At 40.6% G+C, this 21,884-nt stretch overlaps 1 protein-coding gene across 1 annotated transcript in view; it reads left to right on the top strand.

Annotated features, from left to right (window-relative positions):
• rab6ba (RAB6B, member RAS oncogene family a) overlaps positions 1-21,884 on the top strand; it is a gene marked incomplete at its 3' end in the record, with an annotated part of 171,087 nt that overhangs the window by 132,933 nt on the left and 16,270 nt on the right. The window contains exons 3-4 of the mRNA XM_079649958.1: positions 11,231-11,284; positions 11,631-11,736. Of these exons, the coding sequence (XP_079506084.1) occupies positions 11,231-11,284; positions 11,631-11,736 (160 nt within the window). The remainder of the gene's footprint in view (positions 1-11,230; positions 11,285-11,630; positions 11,737-21,884) is intronic.

Here is a 21,884-nt window from a genome sequence, read left to right as displayed (position 1 = left end):
GTCTGCAACAACCATGAACAGTTAGAACATCGTACTAGAATTTAAAAATCAATGATGCCCTGATAAAAGACCATGCAGTGTTGGCCAGCTCTCTAAATTAGTATTTTATAAATAGTGCTCTGGACATCACAAAGCTCTTCCCGCCATCTGAGGTCTCACCAAGCCCGACTGTGGATACACACCCCATTTTTGACCTGGAGGAAATCACAGAGGTGGAGGTAAAACATATAATCTTAGGGTTAAGAGGTTCTAAGGCTAGGGATGCAGATGATTGAGACACCAAGTTTATAAAAACACACATCGACGGTCTAATAAAACCAATTATTATGTTAGCAAATCCATCTATCAGCAAAAGGGAGGTTCCATCATCCTGGAAGGTGGCCACGGTGACACCAATCTTTAAATCTGGGGATAAGGCAATAATGTCCAATTACAGACCAATCAGCATCGCTCGGCTTAGTACGGTATAGTTAGGCCTTGTTAGGCCAGGCTCACCTTATGCTGCATTTCCGTTACAGTTTAGTAGCTGGGGCAGTCATTTCATTTCAAACCTTTATTTAGACAGATTGGTCCCTTGAGATCATCGATCTCATTTACAAGGGAGACCTGCATCATTTAGTTCCACATGAAACATAAAAACAACATACAAACAAACAACAGAGGATATCATATTTACATATTCAACATTTACAAATACCCAGAGTGTCAGAAAGCATTTCATTTAGACCTGCCTTAAATACATTCAGAGAAATAAAAATGCTCAATTTCAATTTTGCCTGTAGACTGTTCCAAGCAAGTTGAGCTGCGCACATAAAAGCTGTCTTACCTAAGACAGTCCTTACTCTTGGCACATCTAACAACACTATATCCTGCGATTGCAGACAATAGCTGCTTGCAACTTTCTGCTTTATCAATGAACAGATATAATACGGGAGTTTGCCCAACATAGCTTTATAGATAAAAGTGTACCAGTGACTGAGCCTCCGTACAGTGAGTGATGGTAAACCTGCCTTGGTATGCAGTGTACAGTGATGAGTAAGTGCTTTACAATTTGTGACAAATCTCAGAGCACTATGATACGCAGCATCTAGTTTGCTCAGGTAGTTGGCAGGTGCATTCATATACATCAGATCACCATAGTCCAGCACAGGTAAAAAGGTCACAGTGACTAGCCTTTTCCTGGCCTCAAGCGAGAAACAGGACTTATTCCTGAAAAAGAAACCTAGCCTAACCCTCAGTTTTTTAAGCAGGTTATTGACATGAAGTTTAAAAGAGAGACAGTCATCAAGCCAGATACCAAGGTATTTGTAACAGGCAACAACTTCATGTTGTGTTCCTTGCGTAGATACAATATCTAAAACAGGCTCTGGTGTCTTTTTAGCTTTTGAAAAGAGCATTATCTTGGTTTTATCCACATTTAAAAGAAGCTTTAGTTCAGAGAGCTGAGTCTGAATAATGTTAAAAACAGCCTGTAATTTAACAACCGCCTCCTGAATGGAGGGACCTGAACAGTACATCACGGTATCGTCCGCCTAGAAATGTAAAGTAGCTTCATCCACATTTTCACCTAAACTGTTGATATATATGGAGAATAAAAGTGGACCTAAAACAGAACCTTGAGGAACACCATTAGCAATGTTTAACCACTCAGAAGACAGCCCATCAAAGTGAACACATTGGGGCCTTTCAGAGAGGTAGTTCACAAACCACCCCACTGCATGGCTGGATATGCCAGTACTGAGTAGCCTCTGTTTTAAGACGCGATGATCAACGGTGTCAAACGCTTTGGAAAGGTCAATAAACAGCACAACTCTGTTTATTATCTAGCATACTAGTAATATCATTTACCACTTTCATTGTTGCAGTGATGGTACTATGTTTCTTCCTGAAGCCTGACTGATGTTTAGACAGGATATCATTTATACATAAAAACTCCTTTACTTGTTCACTCACAAGTCGTTCGAGCACCTTAGCCAGAACTGACCATTTAGAGATTGGCCTATAGTTATTTAAAATAGTTGCCTCCCCTCCTTTCAGTAGAGGCAGGACATAAGCAGACTTCCATACTTTAGGAATTGTATTTGTGCTGAGGGAGAGGTTAAAAAGAGAAGTAAGAGGTGGAGCAATAAAATCTGCAGCTATCTTTAAAAAGAAAGGTTCTACGTTGTCCGGGCCAGCCGGTTTCCTAGGATCTAACTTGGATAAAGCTTCATGGACAATACCAACAGTTAAAGGAGTAAAACTGAAAGGGTTTTCCAGACCACATTGTTCAGAGTCAAGGACTGGAGCGTTCACAGAAGCAGAAGCACAGTCAGTGACAGAATCAAACAGAGAGCCACAAGAGACAAAATGCTTATTAAAGCAATTTAGCATAGTAGCCCTGTCTGATATAATGCCAGATGCTGTGGTGAGGCACGGAGGTAGCTCATTTGGGATATCACTAGTGGAAATCGATTTTATGGCTTTCCAACATTTCCTAGGATTATTATTATTTTTTGTGGTAACTGACAAATAGTACTTTGACTTAGCACTTTTTATTTGCGATGTGAAGCTATTTCTTAACTGCCTAAAGCGTAGCCATTCTACCTCTGAGCCTGATTTCCTAGCCTTTGCCCAGGCATTGTTTCTCTCATGAAGGAGACTGGACAGTTCATCAGAAAACCAGGGATTGTTTCGTCCCTTCACTCTAAATTTACGCAGAGGTGCATGTTTATCTATAATTTTTATAAAACCAAGATAAAAATAAGACCATGCAGTTTCTACATCAGCACACAGATCGATTTTTCCCCAATCAAAATCAAACAGATCATGTAAAAAACCCTGCTCCACAAAGTGTTTTTTATCTCTCTTTGTGATGATGCGTGGTTTAACTTTTTGAACCTTAGTGTCCCTAATTGTGGCTACAACACAGTGGTCACTCACATCATTAGCAAATACTCCCACAGATGAGTATTTATATGGAACATTTGTTAAAATTAGATCAATTAAGGAGGATTTATTTGGGGACTTAATATTTGGGCGAGTAGGACTGTCTATAATCTGAGTAATGTTCAAAGAGGTACACAGGTTTTTAAAATCCTCTGACACAGAAGTTAACCAGTCCCAATTAAAATCACCAAGCAGCACTATTTCCTTGTAGGAAAGTTGAGATAACAGTTTTGCCAATGAAGATAAGGAGTCCTTGACAGCCGAGGGGGCCCTGTAGCAACCCATCACCATGACCTGTTGACCCTTTGTTACTTCGACATTCACAGCTACAAATTCTAGTTGTTTACTAACAGATTTGGAAACCATATTTGTTACACAAAACTTATTTTTCACATAAATGGCAACGCCACCACCTTTTTTAGGACGGTCAGTGCGATATATATTGTAACCATTTATGTAAATGTCAGAGGCCAAGATGGATTTGTCTAGCCACGTTTCTGATAAGACAATGACATCAGCATCAGTTGAACTCGCCCAAATACGGACAAAATCTAATTTAGGTTACAGACTGCGCACATTTAAATGAATTAAACCTAACCCCGATCTAGAAATAAAATCAGCAGGAGTAGCTTTTTGACTAAAACTACTAGGTGGACCCGGATTTGGCTGTACATTTCCTGATAGTAACAACAATAAAAATACCAAGCACCTTTTCCTCTTAATCAACACACATACATTGTCAGCTGTTCTAGAGTCACCAGCAAACTTCGCGAAAGTGAGATTAGAGTTCAAAAAACAATTCTGAAGGACCATCGTGGCAGGCATGTGAGAAAGACAGACATTTGACGAAATGAATGTCCGCGACAGTGCAACTAGCAATTGTTTGTGCAACCCATCCGAACCTGTACAGGGGATGTTCACTGCGGTCGGCAGAACAGACCCGAATCCAGCAGAATTTTCAGGATGACTAGCGAACTTCTCCTTGTCCAGCACAGTCAAAAAAAGGCACAGCAGAAACACGACATTTGCCATTTTCCCAGTCCAGCTCAACAGCATCCACGATGTTCCCGAAGCAAAACCACGTCAGGACAGCAGCAGGGAAATAGGCAAGCAGCAGTGTGGCAACACTCCGGTTTCTCCGCGGTATCTCCAGACCAGGCCTCCCCCGCACAGTAGCACCCAGCAGGTGGGAGTAGGCCTCCAACAGCAGGTGGATAGCGGCCTTCAGCCGTGGGAACCACCACCAGCAGAAGCAGAAATGGGTGGACGGCAGGCCCTCAAACCGCGGCAGATCCTCCACAGATCAATGGTCCATTCTTCCAACCGCCGGCTCTGGCGTTGAAGAATAAACTAACAGTCCCAGCCTTTTCGTACCTTTTATATTTAACGTCCATACATTACCTGCGAAGTATTGATAGGTATTCCCTAAAATGTCATTCCTCCAGTTTCTATTGCTGTTCATCTATTGTTAAATCTGAGTCTCTAGGATTTAAAAGCAATGTTCCCAAAATGCTATATGGATTATCGTACGCTTTTCTCCTTAGTGCATATGTTGTACATTTTCGGAAATCCTTACTGCAGCAAAATGAGGTGATATTATTGTAAATCAACAGCAATTATTGTAAATCAACAGCAATTATTGTAAATCAACCGCGCATAGTAACGCAGTGTAGGCGGAGCCGTGACGTCATCTTCAATGCGAACCACAGAAAACCAACATCAGCCGTTAGCTGTTAGCACTCAAGCTCACAGCTCCTCATATCTGTTCAGAAACTAGACAAAAGTGAAACAAGTACAAACCACAGCATGTCTGTGTCATGGCGAATACATTCGCTTGTTTATTTATGTCTGTAGGCCGTTGTTGTGAGTGTGGACGGTCGGAGCATATACTGCGTTAGCTTTCCATTCAGAAAACAGGCATTTTAAAAGGTTTTTCGCCTGCCGTCTTGTCTGCAGACTTGTCAAAGCATTAATTCATGGTTTTTACTAACCGGTATCAGTATGTTGTTACTTCGGCATCATTTTGAAACGTGTATTACAATTAAATCACTGTCAAATATGTTCATCTTGTTGTAGTTGTAGCTCCCTTGTCAGCGATTCTCTAGTTTAGCATACTCAGCCCGACTCAGCCTGGTTGTTGGCCCGCTAAGAACCTCGATTTTATGGTGCCAGAAAAACTGTGAAATAATACCCGCAAGTCGGTACTACGCCAAGTGGAAACCCAACCAAAAACAGGTTGTGCACGGTAGTGGAAATGCACCATAAAGTAGCTGAGAAATGGGTGTCAAAACTAATCACCAAACATTTAGACAAAGGTTTTGCTCCACTCCACCCAATGCAGTTTGGTTTTCGTGCTCACCACTCCACTGAGACAGCTAACTGTGTCTTTGTGGAAAAGGTTAAACGTATGTTGGACACGAGCCCATATGTAGGTGCTGTCTTCCTTGATCTCAGGAAGGCTTTTGACACTGTTGACCACCAAGTGCTCCTTACAAAGCTGACTCATTTCAATTTATCTGCAGATTCAATACAGTAGGTTAAGTCTTACTTATCTAACAGAAACAGTGTGTTTTGGTCAACTGAGCCAAATCCCCCTAGCTTGTGAACCCTGTTGGAGTTCCACAAGGTTCCATTCTTGGACCATTACTGTTTTCTCTGTACATTAATTACTTGCCTAATGTATGTCCTGAGTTGAATGTGCAAATGATACGGTCATCTTTGAACATGGGAAAAACACTGAAATTATCTCATCCTGTCTCTCAAATGCTTTGGACAAGGTTCAACACTGGCTGAACAAGATTTGCTTACAGTTAAACGTAAAAAAAACAGTATGCATGATGTTCAGTAAACGACGAGTCAAAATCGAAGGATCCAATGTGTTTTTAAACGGAGCAGAATTATAACTAGTCCCCCACTTCAAGTATCTTGGAGTCATAATAGACTCGAACTTGACTTTTAAAAAACATATTAAGAAAGTATCCAATACCATTAAATTCAACTTGCAACATTTTAAACAAATGAGACCTTTCTTAACTGTCAATGCTGCAAAGTCATACCTCCACTGTATGATTCTATCCCACATTGAATACTGTTTGACAAACTCGTCGTTTGCTTGTGCCACAAACCTGAAACCCATAGAACAGTTGTACAACAGAGCTATCAAGGTATTTGACAGAAAGCCTAATTCATACCACCACTGTACCATCCTTGAAAAACACAATTTCTTGAGTTTTGACAATTTTAAGTCTTTTAAAAGTATGTGTTTTTTTATAAATGTTTACATAGACTGGCCCCCCCTCCCTTAGGGGAATTCATCCACAAAAAAACACACTGGATGCTGCACTAGGTCAGAAACCAGAGGAGACTGTGAAGTCCACCGTAGACGGACCACTTTTGGACCAACTGTCCTCTCAATTAAAGGCAGCTCATTCTGGAATAGCCTCCCAACTGAGATACGGGATTGTCCCACTCTCAATAGCTTTAAAGGTCAACTCAAAGAATGGTTGAGAAACAAATAGACGTGCAATCACCGCTAAATGCACTTTAACAGAGGGGTATCTCCTCTTGCACTTTATGCAGCTTTTGTATCATCTCTTGCACTTAATATGTCGTTGCTGCTATAGTGTACTTAGTACTACCATGTGGTAAATATTTGTGTGTGCTGCTCTCGCTCTTTTGCTTATAATGTATTTATTTTTTGCTATGTTTACAAATGTCATGTTCTTATATGTTGTATGTCAGGGACTACGGATGGAAATTAGCTCATAGCTAAAATCCGGCATATTTACACTTATACTGCATTATTCGTCTAAAGCAGGGGTGGGGAACCTCCGGCCTCCGGGTCGTATACGGCCCGCGAGACCATTTGGTACGGCCCTCGAGGTCATTTATAAACACACGCAAAAAATTAAAAAATTGAAGAAATATAGACCGCAAAAAAATAAAAAAAGTGAGTGCCTGTTTTTCCTGGCCAAGATTATGGTCCTTGAACACAACACGAGCCTAACGTGTCTGACAGGGGTGCAGTTTTGACAGAGAGCACCAGAAAGCCAGAACGCCGCTCCGGCACTTGAGAAATTGCAGTACCCATAAGGAGCCGTACACATGCCGCAGTTTTTGCGTGGCTGTGTCTTTAGTTTAAAGCCCAGTGGGCGATCTGTTCATCTGTCATACTGATCATACAGTCAATAACTTTGTTGTTATTAGCATCTGGTTAGCTAGCTATGCTAACGAATATAAGAAGCTTTTTCTTTAACCAGTGAGCAAAAGGCACATCTTTATCATCATCTTTATTCATTTTATCTTTATTTATCTGTTGTTATTTTGTTTTACTTGCTTGTAAGCGCTTTGAGCACCAGGAAAAGCGCTTTATAAATGTAATGTATTATTATTATTATTATTATTGATATGATCATTATAGTTATAAAAAAATAAGAGAATAAAGTAAACAGGTATAAAATACTGTATGACAGTAAAACAAAGTTGTTATTAATAAAGAAGAATACAGTTTGAAAGGGGAGTGATTTGTAAAATATCCATAAAGAAAAAGAAAATCTGCTTACAGTTCTGTTTCATATGTGTGTTGAGAGATGTATCCATAGATCTCTTCTTGTTGCTCTCAAAGTGCACCAGATTGATGCTTTTAACTTCAATATTTAAAAACAAATCTTCCCGGGGAGCATGCCCCCTGGACCCCCTAGAGGGTGTGAGGTACCCCCCTACTTAAATCTTGTCCACATGGATATGAAACTAAATACATTTTCACACACCTTGTGTCCATATCTTTCTGTTGTGGTGCTCATGCCACACCGTGCACGTGCATGCATGCGCAGGTCATGGTAAGATATCTGGATTAAGAGGTTGCTTTTTCTTTGCACAGCATGAAAGAAAGGCCAAATGAATGGGCTGTGTTTTTTTTGTTTTTTTAAGCAGAGGTCAATAATTTGTACGGCCCTCGGAGGATGTTGAAAAAATTGAAATGGCCCTTGAGAGGAAAAAGGTTCCCCACCCCTGGTCTAAAGTGTTCATTAATGTGCATTGTCCCTATTCAAATAAACGATTAAATGAAAAATGAAAATGAAATGAAATCCCTGTGAAAATGTTTTAATGCCCTAGTCTGGCAGAATAGGGACAGTGGTGGTGTCTCTGCTAACGATGTGCAGTAGTTAAATATTTAAAAGGAATATTAATCATTTCTGGTCATCTAATCCGTTCATGTATAGCTGTCTGTGTGGAGTTCTATATTTAAAACTGGGGCCAGAAAGAGTCTACAGAACCTCTGCTTCAGGAAAATGTCCTTCCATCTCACTATTCAAGCTATTGTGTCAATAACGTTGCATGTCTGAATCATCGTTACCACTTTACAATAAGACTACCCTTATAAAGGGTTTACGAATAGTTTGTCATTTGTCACGATCTATCTGTGTTTTATTTTTGTCCTGTGTAGATCTGTCTTTTTCTTTTCCTGTTTTAGTTTGAAAAGTGTTCAACTCCTGTCTTGTCCGTTGCTTCCTGTCTCTGTGTTCCCTCCGGCCTGATTATTGTGTTCACCTTGTGCCCCTGTGTTTTCTCCTCCCTTCTCACCTGTCTCTTGTTTGTTTCATTAGTCCTGTGTGCATTTAGGTTCTGCTTTTTCTGTTAGTCTTTGTGAGATCCTTGTTTGTTGTTGACTGTGTTCACAGGGGAGGGAGTTCTGCTCTGTATGTTTCTTGTAGCCTTGAAATAATGGTATTTTCCGTTAAATCTGCATTTGGGTCCTGCCTGCTCCGCTCAACCCTGACATAATTCATATATTAATTAGGTTGTGATCACTTTATAAATCATTAATAAGCTTTTATAAGACATGAGATAAACAGGGCGACTGTGACCGCTTGCTTGCCAAATAGTGAGCCCATATTTATCTGTACTGCTTAGTCTTATATTGGCTACTAAGCTTACTTCATCTTCTTCTTCAGCCAGCATCCTTGGTATCTGTTGCTCACTGAGTTGATTCCCCCACCCCCCTTCTATCTTGATGTTTCTTGTTAATACCATTTATAATTGGTAAAAGGGAGCCTTGTAAAGTGTGAAACACATCACCATTTATTGATGAGTCACTAACATTTATAACTACTGAAAGGGTGCGTTGTTTTTAAGTTTAATACACATGTTGTTCATTCATTAATGAGTTATAACATTCACGCTTAGCTAATACACATTGTTCACATGAAATGCAAAGTAAGAGGCAAAAGAGCCAAGCAAAACATTTTAGTCACACATGAAGAAAATAATGACTCAAAATAATGACTATTTAGTATGAATGAAAGTCTGCTAAGCCCCTCCGGTCAACAACTTCAAAATTCTGGGCTACTTATAAAAATTGCTGGCCCGCGAAAGTGTCTATTGGATACATTTTGGCCCTTGGACAAATGTAGTTGGTGATCCATTATTATCCCACTTGATGCTTAACACTTCTCTATTACGTTTTAACTTGGACGATATGATTAGCACCGTTAACACAGATGTAGCTACCACTTGCTTACAACATGCTAACCTAAGCCTTAACATTCATTAACGTTAGCTGACTAAAAACATAAGCAACACATAAATAAAGTACTCAAATTTCACTTACCGTAAAACAGCATTCATGCAACGTCTGTTTTAAACGCGGAGCGAGTCAAAATAGTACCATATAAGCATGAAGAATAGTCCACAAGGCACCAGCACAACAAACACGGCCGAGTTCAAGTTATGGAAGGGGGGGGAATCAACTCAGTGAACAACAGATACTATAGCGACAGCAGGAAACAAACAAAGTCGCGGAGAGGCTGAGGCCGGGCTTGTTTGCTATTGTGTGACACGCTACAAAAAAGTACTTGCTGAGATCAAAAACTCTGTTGAAAAATAATGTAGTTTAATGAAATCTGGGATGATCAACTTATTATCCTTGGAAATAGACATTGTTATAATAATCAAAGCAATCATTAAACTTGCGGTCAACAAAAAATTCAACAACCCTGTGAGTGTGTCACCCTCTCTTCCACACACACACACACACACACACACACACACACACACCTCACGCAGGTGAACAGGATTATAATGAGTGCCGCCCATGTCCATGTGACCCAAGCCAACCAATCCATAGTGACCAAACAAATATCTTATATTAAAACAAATCACATTAATATACACGTTTCATGGCTCCTACAGATACCAAGGATGCTGGCTGATGAAGAAGACGAAGTAAGCTAGGTAGCCAATATAAGGCTTAGTCATCTTGCCAAATAGTGAGCCCTTAGAACTGGTTTATAAATGGTTCTTAATGATTAAGAAAGTGTTTACAACCTAATTAATAACCTAATTATAAACCCTTTATGAATCCTTTATAAGGGTAGTCTTATTGTAAAGTGGTACCCAGATGGTGACAAATCAATCAACATTTATCTTGGTACATAAAATAAGTTTCATAATTAATGTGTCTGTGATCTGCCTCATCTGAGGACAGGAGATTCCCTGGTTCTGACACACAGACATCTGGACTTATCTGCCTGAACATGCTGTCATTCCAAACTATTTTCATACTCAAAGATATTTATCCCCAAATCCCACTAGCTGGCTTGAAAATAATGTTTTCTTTAAAAAAAAAAAAATGAAAAGACAAAGTACCATTAACATACAAAGTAAAAACATTATAAAGTATTGAACTGTAACATAAAGTTACAGGAGTTCTGTATTGCAATGAAAAACGAGGCTGCATGTGACAGGAGCTAAAACGCCCGGACACTGCGAGGCACACTGGAGATGATGTTAGGGAGAGTTCTAACACGCTTTGCAAATTGAACATTTTATGAGCCTGGAGTTTATTTTGAAAAGAAGCCATCTTTGTGATCGTGAGTTCTAAGTTTATTGTCAAATGGCCAAAACTGGTCTGGTTTTGGCTTCAAATAATTCAGTTACACAAACACTCACAGATCTGCGCGTAAACATTGATTTCTGGATTTTGATTTGGCGAAGGGAGAGCAGCTGATGATCTGATGCAGGCAGCAGAGCTAAGGGCTCAGCTCAAATAAAAACATCCTTTGTTGAAGGCACACAGTGTCGTCTGCCTCGCAACACACAAAGGGAATGATCAGATTGCTGTTATACATAATATTTAATGTGAGATGACATGACGCAGGATTGATCATTAGCATAAGCCATTGATAACCCTGTAATCTGTCCACTGCTGTTCCTCTTGCATCATTCAGGTGCTCAGTAAATACTGTGTTCTTTGCTTTGGGAGGTGGTGTTGATCCATGGATATCTTCTTTTCCTAAACTAGGCCACAATTGGAATTGACTTCCTGTCGAAAACCATGTACTTGGAAGATCGAACGGTAAGAAGCCCATTTCCAGCTGTATGATATCATGACTAAGAATGTAAATGTCTGTAATGTTTCCTACAGTAGAACTGCACTAGAAGAATGCATGATAAGCAGCAGTACTGATAACAGCATATCGTCTGTCCTGCCTGTGAATGTAGAGGAGTGCTATCTGCCTGCATGTCTTTCATACAGCAGTACGACCTTGGAAGTGGCATGAAGTATCCTCCCATACAAATGATGTCCGAGTGTAAATCTTACTGAGTTTCGCTGTGTTGTTTGTGGGGGAGCCTACAGTTCCCGGGCTCTCTGACTTTCTGAATAATCTCAGCCTCCTCAGCTTTCTCTCTGTGAACCCCAGGTGAGGCTGCAGCTGTGGGACACGGCGGGGCAGGAGCGCTTCAGGAGCCTCATCCCCAGCTACATCCGGGACTCCACCGTGGCCGTGGTGGTCTACGACATCACAAGTCAGTCCCTTTAAACATATGTCAGGATTTTTGTTAATACAATTACACTAGTGCAGGGGTCTCCAACACGTCGATCGCGAGCTACCGGTAGCTCGCGATCGACTTTCGACTTTCGATTTTCAGGAACTCGCCGCTGGCCGCTCGATTATAGCGTAGTAAGGTTGATTCTTGATATTTCGGCCGCGGCTGGACAATAACGTTTTTTTTGTTTTTGAATGTTTTCTGTGACACGAATATCAAATTGGTCGGTGACGCAGAGATCAAGGAACAGACGTGACAGCGGCACAGCGACTCCACACGGAGCAGTCTGCCTTCTCCACCAACACCAGTCCAGAACCAACAGCAGAATGACCCGCTCTGAATCAGTCCGTGTCGCTGCGGTTCAGACACACAGGATTGCCAAAGCACCCCCTAAGCACCCCAAATAAATATGTTTTTTTTTTTTTTTTCGAATCTCTTTTTTTTTTAATCTTTATTAAAGGGGACCTATCATGCAAAATGCACTTTTGTACGTCTTTTATGCATGAATATGTGTCCCCGGTGTTCCAGGGAACCCACCAAGTGTCAGAAAACACAACCCTCTCTATTTTCCTCTATACCCAAATCTCTAAAAAAGGGGCTGCAACGGATCTGATACAGACTGATCCAGATTTGAACACTGTCCTGACATCAGGACGGTGGCGCTACGGCTATTGGTCAATTCTCCACCTATCAGGGGAATGAGAGGTTGGGCCACGGCCAGCCATTGCTGCTCGAAAGCGCTGGAGACGCTGTAGTATATATGCCAGGCCTGTAAGTGGCGCTGTAGTCTGCCACAAAAGCAGCGAAGAAGACTTCCCTTGCATGGTTGCCATGGTTGCCCTTCTGTTTATTCTCCGCTTTGGCTCTTTTTCTCCCTCCCCGAGGCAAGCATTTGCGCCTCCTGCTTTAAAACAAATGAATAATGACTCTATATAATCATATGTAAGGAATAATGTGCAGCGACGCGGTCATTATGGGGAAAAGAACACTGACAGGCTGATCAGGAGCCGACGCGAAGCAGAGGGATCTAGATCGGCATGAAGGTGTTCTTTTCCCCATAATGACCAAGTCGCTGCACATTATCCCGCTTATTACATGGCCACATTCTCAACAAAGTAACGACATGACTCCCAATATTAATTGAAATGCTTTTATGGATTTAGAAAACGATTTTATTGATTTAAAAAATAGTTGTATGTATTGATTTAAATTGACATAAATCCGCTAAGAAAAATAGTCCGTTGTTACCGTTTGAACTAACGTAGCAACGGCAGGAACTGCTTCGATAGTGTTTTTGAGGAGCTTTTTGATTACAGATTTGAAAACATCGTTGCTTGCTTTAAAAGTAGCACAATTCATTATGTCAAACCTTGGAAAGTATCTAGATATCCCTGCCCTAATGCCAAAGTAACTGGCAACTGAATATGTGTCGCCGTTTGATGTCTATGTCTGGACCGTTGCGTAAAAAGGAGGATTTCTGCCCGTTAGTTCTCTTCTTACTTCTATAAGAATAAAACACGGAGGACGGATATCTCTTTTTCTCCCCCTCTTCTCCCCGCTGCAGCCTAGCAGCTGATCTCAGAGCACACTCCCCTCTCCTGCAGGGGGCGTGTTCAGCTGCAGCTCACAGAATCAGCCCCCTGCAAAAACACCGCTGGAAAGAGCAAATAGAGCGAAATGAGGCATGGCTAAAATGCAGGATCGTTTTGGTATTTTGAAAAAAAAACGATATTTATATACTTTATATAGGTATGGCCCTCCAATATATTGCTGGAATATAGCATGATAGGTCCACTTTAAATTAAATTCGAAAAAATATTGATTACATCAATGCAAATGTGAAACAAACCCATTGTTTTACCAAAAACATAAAGCAAACACAGGTGATATCCGTAGGCCAATGGCCAGCACCCATTAGATTTTTGACCTGCCCATAGGCTAAATTACTTTGTGACACCTGAGTGACTTCCTGTTAGCTAGAGCGCCAAATTATTTGCTAACAGTAAAGTCAAAAATTGATCGTTTTTTAGTCCTTAAATGTCCACGTGTGGACACTCAATCAAAACCAACTGAAAGCGAGAGGGATTCTGCACATAATAGCCTAGCCCCGTGAGTACAAGTAGCTTACTTCTGTGTCTCTGTGTTTCATTCAAGCTCTGCTCTGTGTGTGTGTGTCACGAGCCATTTTGTGTGCGTGCGCGAGCGAGAGAGAGAGAGTTCGCCTCACGCACCTTTGGGTATCTACCGGAGATCGTTGTGATTAGCATCTGTTGCGAGCTAGCCAAGCTAACGGATATAAGGAGCTTTTTCAACAACAAGGTGGAGGGAGATCTCTCTCCTTTCAGACTGAGAGACTCAGATAACCTCAGCTCAGGTGAAGTAAAGGACTCTCAGTGTTTAGATAGTTAACTTTAGTCTAGTTATCTCAGTGGGTCTCAAACGGTTTGTTTTAAAAGGTGAGTGATTTGTAAAATATCTATAAAGAAATAGAAAATCTGTTTACAGTTCTGTTTCATATGGGTGTTGAGAGATGTATCCATGGATCTCTTAATGTTGCTCTCAAAGTGCACCAGATTGATGCTTTAAACTTCAATATTTCAAAAAAGATCTTCCCGGGGGAGCATGCCCCAGGACCCCACTAGAGGAGGTGAGGACCCTCCTAGATGATGTCCACCCCCCACTTGTAAAAATAGCACTGTACCGCTGCTTACACCTATATGCCGTGAGCCGATTATCCAGCCTTCATTATAACAGTCGCGGGTACACAGGCCGTTTCTCAATCTCGAGGATGCTGGCTTGGTAGTCGCGTACTTCCAAGTCACTTCCTTCAGAATTGAAGCAAGTATGCTTCCAAGCCACGGCTTCGGAAAACGAAGAAGAGTGGAACAGGCTAACAAGTGTGCCACTCTCTCTAACGGTTTCAACCATAGACTGTATATATAAATGGACGTAGGGTCCGTGACGTCACCCATAGGATTCTGCAGAGTTGCAGAGAAGCCCTTAGTAGGCGGAGTCGGCCACTAATGGCTTGACAGCGACGTCAGAGTCTAATCCCGCCTGCTCCAAATAAGGGCAAAGAGGCGGAGCAGAGGCGGGACCTGCTGCCTCCGAACTGGAAGTAAACAGAGCTAGCTCAGGCTAAGAAGGTAAGCTAACATGAAATACATGCATACCAAGTTACTGCTAACAGTGTAGTTCACCTATATAAACGTTACATTCATAATCAAATGAGAAAATCTGCAAGAGAATTAGCTATATTTTGTTATTCTTAATGCTTGTCATTAACACGTTAAGAAAAGACGGACTCCACCGCCCGGACCTAACGGAGCCGCAGTGGGCTAGCTCCGGGACGCCGGCTGGAGCTAGCCCCCTGCAGCTCCGTTAGCTCCAGGGCCACCATAGGGATAATTGGGTCCCCTATTAACATTTGCTCCCATTTAGCCTTATGGGCGTCATAGCCATAGACTATAAAAGTTTTACCCAAGGCTGAATCATAAACTAAAATGTATATGTAGCCTATGTATAAAGGGTTACATCCTTAGCTGGCTAATAAGTAACAAGCTAAGCTACCAAGCACACAAACACCTGCGAACGGGACATGTATAATATTATCATTTTAGACTTCTTGGAAGTTCTGTTAGTACATTCAAGCGCACAGCACAACATTTTAATTGTCTGGTATTTGTAACAATATTCCCTAAAAGGCACAATCACCACGAACACAGCTAAAGCTAAAGGGTCAAGTACAGTAACTACAACTAACTAACGTTGTAGCCTCGATGGTTGTAGCCTAGCAGAGTGGACAAGTTGCTGTTAGCTGACAGTGAGGCATGTACATGTCCATCACAGTGACCACGCCCTAATTTATGCAAAAGCTTTAAGGCTTAATATTAATTAAACAGATGAGTTGAGAAAAAATTCACCCCCCCAATCCATATTCATGAAGGGGGGATCTAACTATACAGAGAATATGGTTTTTTGAACCACGATGTAAACATGTTTATTTCTGCTGTAAAGTTGGGAATTTTAACATGGGGGTCTATGGAGATTGCTCCCTTCTGCAGACTGCTCCTACTGGCCACTAGATGAACTGCAGTTTGAGGCACTTCCGTATTAGCGTCCTTGATCTTCCCCAGAGTTTGCCGCTTGGTTTCAACATAAACTGTACCGAAAATAAATACCTCACGATGTCTATCTAATTATGAACTTGCTTTATTTTCACGGAACATATTTTTAGTGATAACAAATGTAATAAACTAACATATTTACCAACACATGTTCTACGCCACTACATACTTACATTTAAATGTGTGCTGCGTCGGTTCAGCCATTCTCCGCAAGGGTTTTTGGTGGAATTCCAACTATGCTGGAGATTGGAACAGTACTTCGGCGGCACTCGATGACGTAGCATCCTTGAAATATTGGCTTGGAAGCCAGTATCCTCGAGATTGAGAAACGGCCACTGTGTGTGCGTGTGGGGAGTGTTGCAGTAGAAAATCCAACTGTAGCGCTGGTGCATTAATGGGAAACCCCTTAACGTTTCAGCACCCTCTATGAAACGTCAAGCTACCCCACAGCACCCCCTAGAGAAAATCTCTGGCGCCACCACTGTCGTCACGTCAGGTTTTTGGTGGATTTAATCAAGTCTTGGATTGCAGAGTATGAATGTTCTCTTGCTATTTTCAGTTGATCAATACCATAGACTGTATATAAAGATAAATAAGTGTGTAAAGTTTGTGAAGGCAGAAGGAATGGCTTCCGCGATCACCGTCTCCTCTGTTCCTCCAAACCCCGCCCCTCCCTGCAAATAATGATTGACAGGCTGATAGTAACCTGATATAAACTTTATTATTCACTTAATTGAGATATGATGAAGCTAACTTAATCTCATACATTCATGGGATTTATGTAACAGTAAGACAGAGAATATAAGTGTGTACCCACATGGAGTATTTTTGTTTTTATAATGCTGTAAATACTCCTGTTGTCTGCTGTGTTCAGACTCAAGTCATGTGTGTGATGCCACATTCAGGACATTCAGTGTCTTTTTTTAAACAGAAGACTCTTGCTAGAAGCTGCAGCTAAACTACAGAAGCATTAGTTTTTTGTTTTTGAGCAATTTCACACAGATATAGGGAGGCTAGACCTATACAATTGATTTATTATGGTTTATAATTTAATGTCAAGACGAAGAAGAAAAAGATGGCTGAACTGTTCAGTGTCAATCCTGTGGAGATGGAGGTTACAAATCTCCAAAATAATGTTCAGCTTAAGTCTCACAACATTTCTGGAGCCTTGTAGACCCAGAAAACATTCACCAAGCAGCACTGAAAATGTCAGCTTTATTTGGCTGAATGTCATGAAATCTAAATACAGAACAAAGGGTTATGACAGATGAACATTTAAATGACTCTCTTACAGTGAACCTAAGTGGGTACAGCAGCATAAACCTGTATGGTGGACTCCATGCAGTTCCAAATCTCACTGACTGTGAAAAAGCACTTATTTTACACATGTGCCATAAGATGTTTGTACGGTGGTGATTAAGGACATTATTATGTGAATGTTCAGTGATGTACTTACTATGTGGGCCATAATAATATGTGAGAAATTGTCGTTTTCTTGGACCTTGATGTGAAGTTAAGATTTTTGACAAGCTTTAGGTATTGCAATTTCACACGTGTACAAAATTAGCTTAATTCAACTGATGAGGGCTATGTGAATAAATGTAAGCGATGCGATGCAAGTAGCTCTTGGCAAAATAGCTCTCAGATGAAGAAAGGTTGGAGACCCCTGCTCTAGTGAATACAAATGTTGGACTAATAAATCCCCCCCTCCGCCCCACCCATGATGACATTCATAGGGTATAAAAACATTAGGGAAATAAATAAGTCTTCTTCTTCTTCAGCTGATGTCCTCCAGCTCTCTCTTGTCGTCTTTAGTTTTCTTGTTCTTCTCTTTTTCTTTTCTTTACTGGGGACAGTTCAGCCATAAGGAATCCAAAGTTCCCTGCTCTCCACAAATTTATAACTAATGTGATTTGTTTGGCCATGGCTGACGTTAAATTGACCAGACTTGATATGACTGCACAGTCCCCTGATCAGAGTCTCCTTAGCAACAGTCAGTTAAGCAGCAGTCCGCTGAATGTCGAAATTGCCAATCAGAATCGAGAATTCAAGTAAGCCATGTAATACATTTAAATAATATTAAATAATCATACTGTAGTTAAAGAGAGAAAATATATGTTTGGGGTCTAGAGCAGTACAGCATTTTATTTCGGGTTTACTTACACTAATCAGGGATCTAAGTACGCTTTGCTTCAGTGTAAACTTGTCAGATGACCCCTATCCAACCCAGTATCACGGCATTTCGTGTTATAGTGACAACATTTAATCTATTGATTCGTGTTCACCAACACGATTTTCCCCTTTTTTTCGTGTCACACAGAACGATTTTAATAGCAAAATATTTCTATTAGTAGTACAGTATGTTTCGTGCCTGCAGCACGTCGTTTTGTCGGTTCGGGTCTTGGAAAACCGGAAGCTGTGGGGTTCATAAAAACATGTTCTTACTCAATATCAAGCCACCATTATTGTTTTATTTTAAATCATATAATGTCGGACTTTTTTTGTCGTCTTTGAGGAAAAGAAATGGGGCTCAGAGCCTCAGAATACTGGAATCTGTATTTTTTTAAAATCATTTTTTCCTTCTAATTTGTTATTCTTTTCTAAATAACACACTGTTATTTACTCACCAATAACACACAATTATCTTTGTTTTTATTTATTTGTTTAATTCCATAATCTCTGGCTTTTTTGGCGTCCATCAGGAACTGAATTTCAAAATAGGAATAACCGGAAACAGACGTACCATCATTGCGATCCACAGCCTCTGAACTGATTACCCAAGATCCTCAGCTATGGTTTAAGCTTGCTGATTGGATGTTTCAGCCGCAATGCATGTAGGGATATGGTGTTAATGCAATATGAAATCCGAAAAACTTGTTTTTGCTTTTCTCTTTGAAAGTCATCACATAACGGCATTGTAATACACGGTTCGGCTGCATTACATATTAAAGATCTGCCGTAGTTCTTTATTTATAGAGCCCTGATGAGAAGACCTTTGGAAAAACTGGAAGAAATGCAGCCGAAACTGAAAACTTGACGTGGATCATAAATATATCAACAATTAAACAACATCTTCAATTTCTCTTCACACAATTTGTCTCCTTGCAGTATCAACACTAATTCGGCTGACTTTTATATTTGATCTAATTCGTAGATAGGTTATATTTACACCAAAACGGTGCACAGCTGATATAAAAGGACTTGTAGTTTTTAAAGATATTACTGATTTTCTTTGAATATAAGAATGTAAATACTGAGTCTGAAATAGTATAGCAATATGCTGTAAAGTTATCTGAGAACATGAATAAAACTACACATCTTCAGATGTTGTACATACATAAGTGTCCTACACTAATAATACAACGTTATTATGGCTGTGTGTACCTTGTGTGCACCGCCTAGTGGTTAAAGCACGTTATTGAATTATTGTTTTTATGTGTTATATTTGATGAAAAAAATATTAAGAGTACATACTTTCATAGGGGCAAAGTAGAAGGTCAATGATAGAAATATAGAATATAAAAAATCAAGAAGATACTATAAGTCAGCTTTTCTCAAAGTGTGGGGCGCGCCGGGGTGCAAAACGCATCAATGAACACCTGTAAATAACCCAATTTGTGTTCTTTGAAATTGAAAAGGATATTGCATTGTGTTTGTTACTTTTGTTGCAGTTGTATGTCTTAAGTGTAATTTGGCATGCTTTTATTTTGAAGGCGAGTTTACGCCGTTGACAGGAAGTTGTTGTTGCTTTGGAAACAAGAAACGTTTCACAGCGGGCGGATTTGTCATAAAGTCCCCGATAATAAAGCCCACCCATTTAGAGGGAAGATATGATTGGTCAATTGTACTGTCATTTGACACTCTCTCGTTCAGTTACTACTACAGCGGGCCCTCTGTGAATTCATAGCTGGACGTCCAACAGCTCCTTTCTTCACCTCGCAGAGACAAGCTTCTTTCATTTAACCCTTCACATTCAAACAGAAACTGAATAGGCAGATTCAAAGGATTTCTTTCTTTGGAAATGTTATTTTAAATACAATTTAATCAAGCTATTTTCGGTAAAACTAATGACAAATATTACTAAAAAAAATTAAAAAAATATACATAAAGAAAAATATAATTTGTTTTAATGTTTTTAAATATTATTTTGTATAATATCTTATAGTCTGGCAGCCAAGGCCCTAACCTCGTTTTGGTTGTTAAAGTTTTTTTTATTGCTGATTATTAATCACTTATATGTATATAATGATACCCAATTGGGTGTGGAGTTCTCACCTTTGGGGAAATTGAGATAATTGAGAAAATCCAAGATGGCCGCCACCGAACGCTTAAAATCCAGATTTGTTAATATCTCCATGACTATAGAAGGGACAATAATGACCAATATGTCGTTTTATATGTTTTCCGATACAAGGAATCAGATGAAACCATCATTGTAATGATACAAACAACATAAAACTTGTTTTTTGCAATATGCGACAAAAATTGAATATAATATTTGATGTTCTGAATGGCATATAATTCGGCAAGTAGTCGACATGCATCTGGCACATATAATTCAAAATAGCAGTTTCTGTGATATACATCTATATATTTTGCAGTTCGTCTTCACATAAAAATGAGACACAAACGGTCCCATCCAATCATTAATACATGCATAGTTATGTAACCTTTATGTTTAACTGCTACAATATATTTCAAACATATACATTTATGCATGTAATACAAGTGCGGGTAGACATAGTAACATATATATATTATAGAACATATGATACAGACATAATAACAAGCTTAGTATGTTACGATTGTTGGGTTTCAGTCGTCTGCATCGTCCACAACATCTTGGTGATCATTCTGGCAAGTACCTCCACCCTGGCAAGAACAGAACTCAGTACACGCCATACTTGCTTTTTTGCAACTACACCGTTGTGTACTGCATGGATTTTGGCTGTGGCATGTGCACTTGATGAGAGATAGCAGCTCTGGTGGGACAAGCGGGGTGTTAACAGGCACCATAGTTGGTACAAGTGCTCCGGATGCGACGTCGCGTGACCATCCATGAGCAGTGGGGTCAATTGCTGCTGGGCAGGCTTCCAGAGAACGTCGCCAAACACCAACTTGAAGATGCGCTCTGGCTACATTTGCTTTAAATGCCTCGGCAGTCGGTGGAAGTGAGCAGAGTTTTGGAGCTGTGGCTTTGCTTCTACCAATCTTTGAGGACCATGCTTTTTGTCGTGCTTCTGTGAGAGACTTGCAATTGGGCTGACCGTAACATGCCAACATGAACTTTGTTGATTGGTCTATTACATCTGTAACCTCTGATTCCATGTTGCCCACCAAATCAAGTTTATATTTGCCGGTTCTTAGAGCCTTGAGTGCAACTGCCTTGCCGATACCGAAGTAAGACGCGACTGTGTCACAGCCTGTTAGACCGTGAGCAGCCAGTAAATCAGGGATGATGCTCTTGTGTTTTTCCACTGCGGCGTTGACATCCAAAACAGTTCGGCCATGGATTGGGGAAACCATCAGAACATGCGAGGTTATCTTGCCCAGGTGGCAGAAGTGCAACAAGAGAACAAAGATGTCTGTGTCATCTGCAACTACCAGGACAGTGCCAGTCTGCACACGTGATACCTGTTGTATGATCAGGGTATCACCCTCCTCCTGTGTAGTGGTCATGTCTGGCCGTTTGTTCATTTGTCCACCTTCGATCTCAAGTGGCACCGGATCACTGCCAGTGACAACCAGTTTATGAGTTTGGAAGTCTATTTTGTGCGATACTATGTCCTCGACAATCAGGTCAATTAATTGCGCTTTATTGGAAGTGACGGTGAGCACAACTTTTTGTGGTGGTAGTCGGGCTGTGCAACGCAGCGTATAGGTTCTACTGGCTCCTTTGTCGCGTCCGCGGCGTGTCGACTCCTTCGTACTACCCTCAATGTATCTGAAATATCAATACAATCGAATCATTAACATCGGGTCAATGCGAATATTTCATAA

The sequence above is a fragment of the Notothenia rossii genome (genome assembly GCF_949606895.1).
Source record: "Notothenia rossii genome assembly, chromosome: 1".
NCBI classification, from domain to species: domain Eukaryota; kingdom Metazoa; phylum Chordata; class Actinopteri; order Perciformes; family Nototheniidae; genus Notothenia; species Notothenia rossii.
Note: the sequence above shows the minus strand (reverse complement) of the source record. Positions and strands in the feature narration are given on the sequence as shown.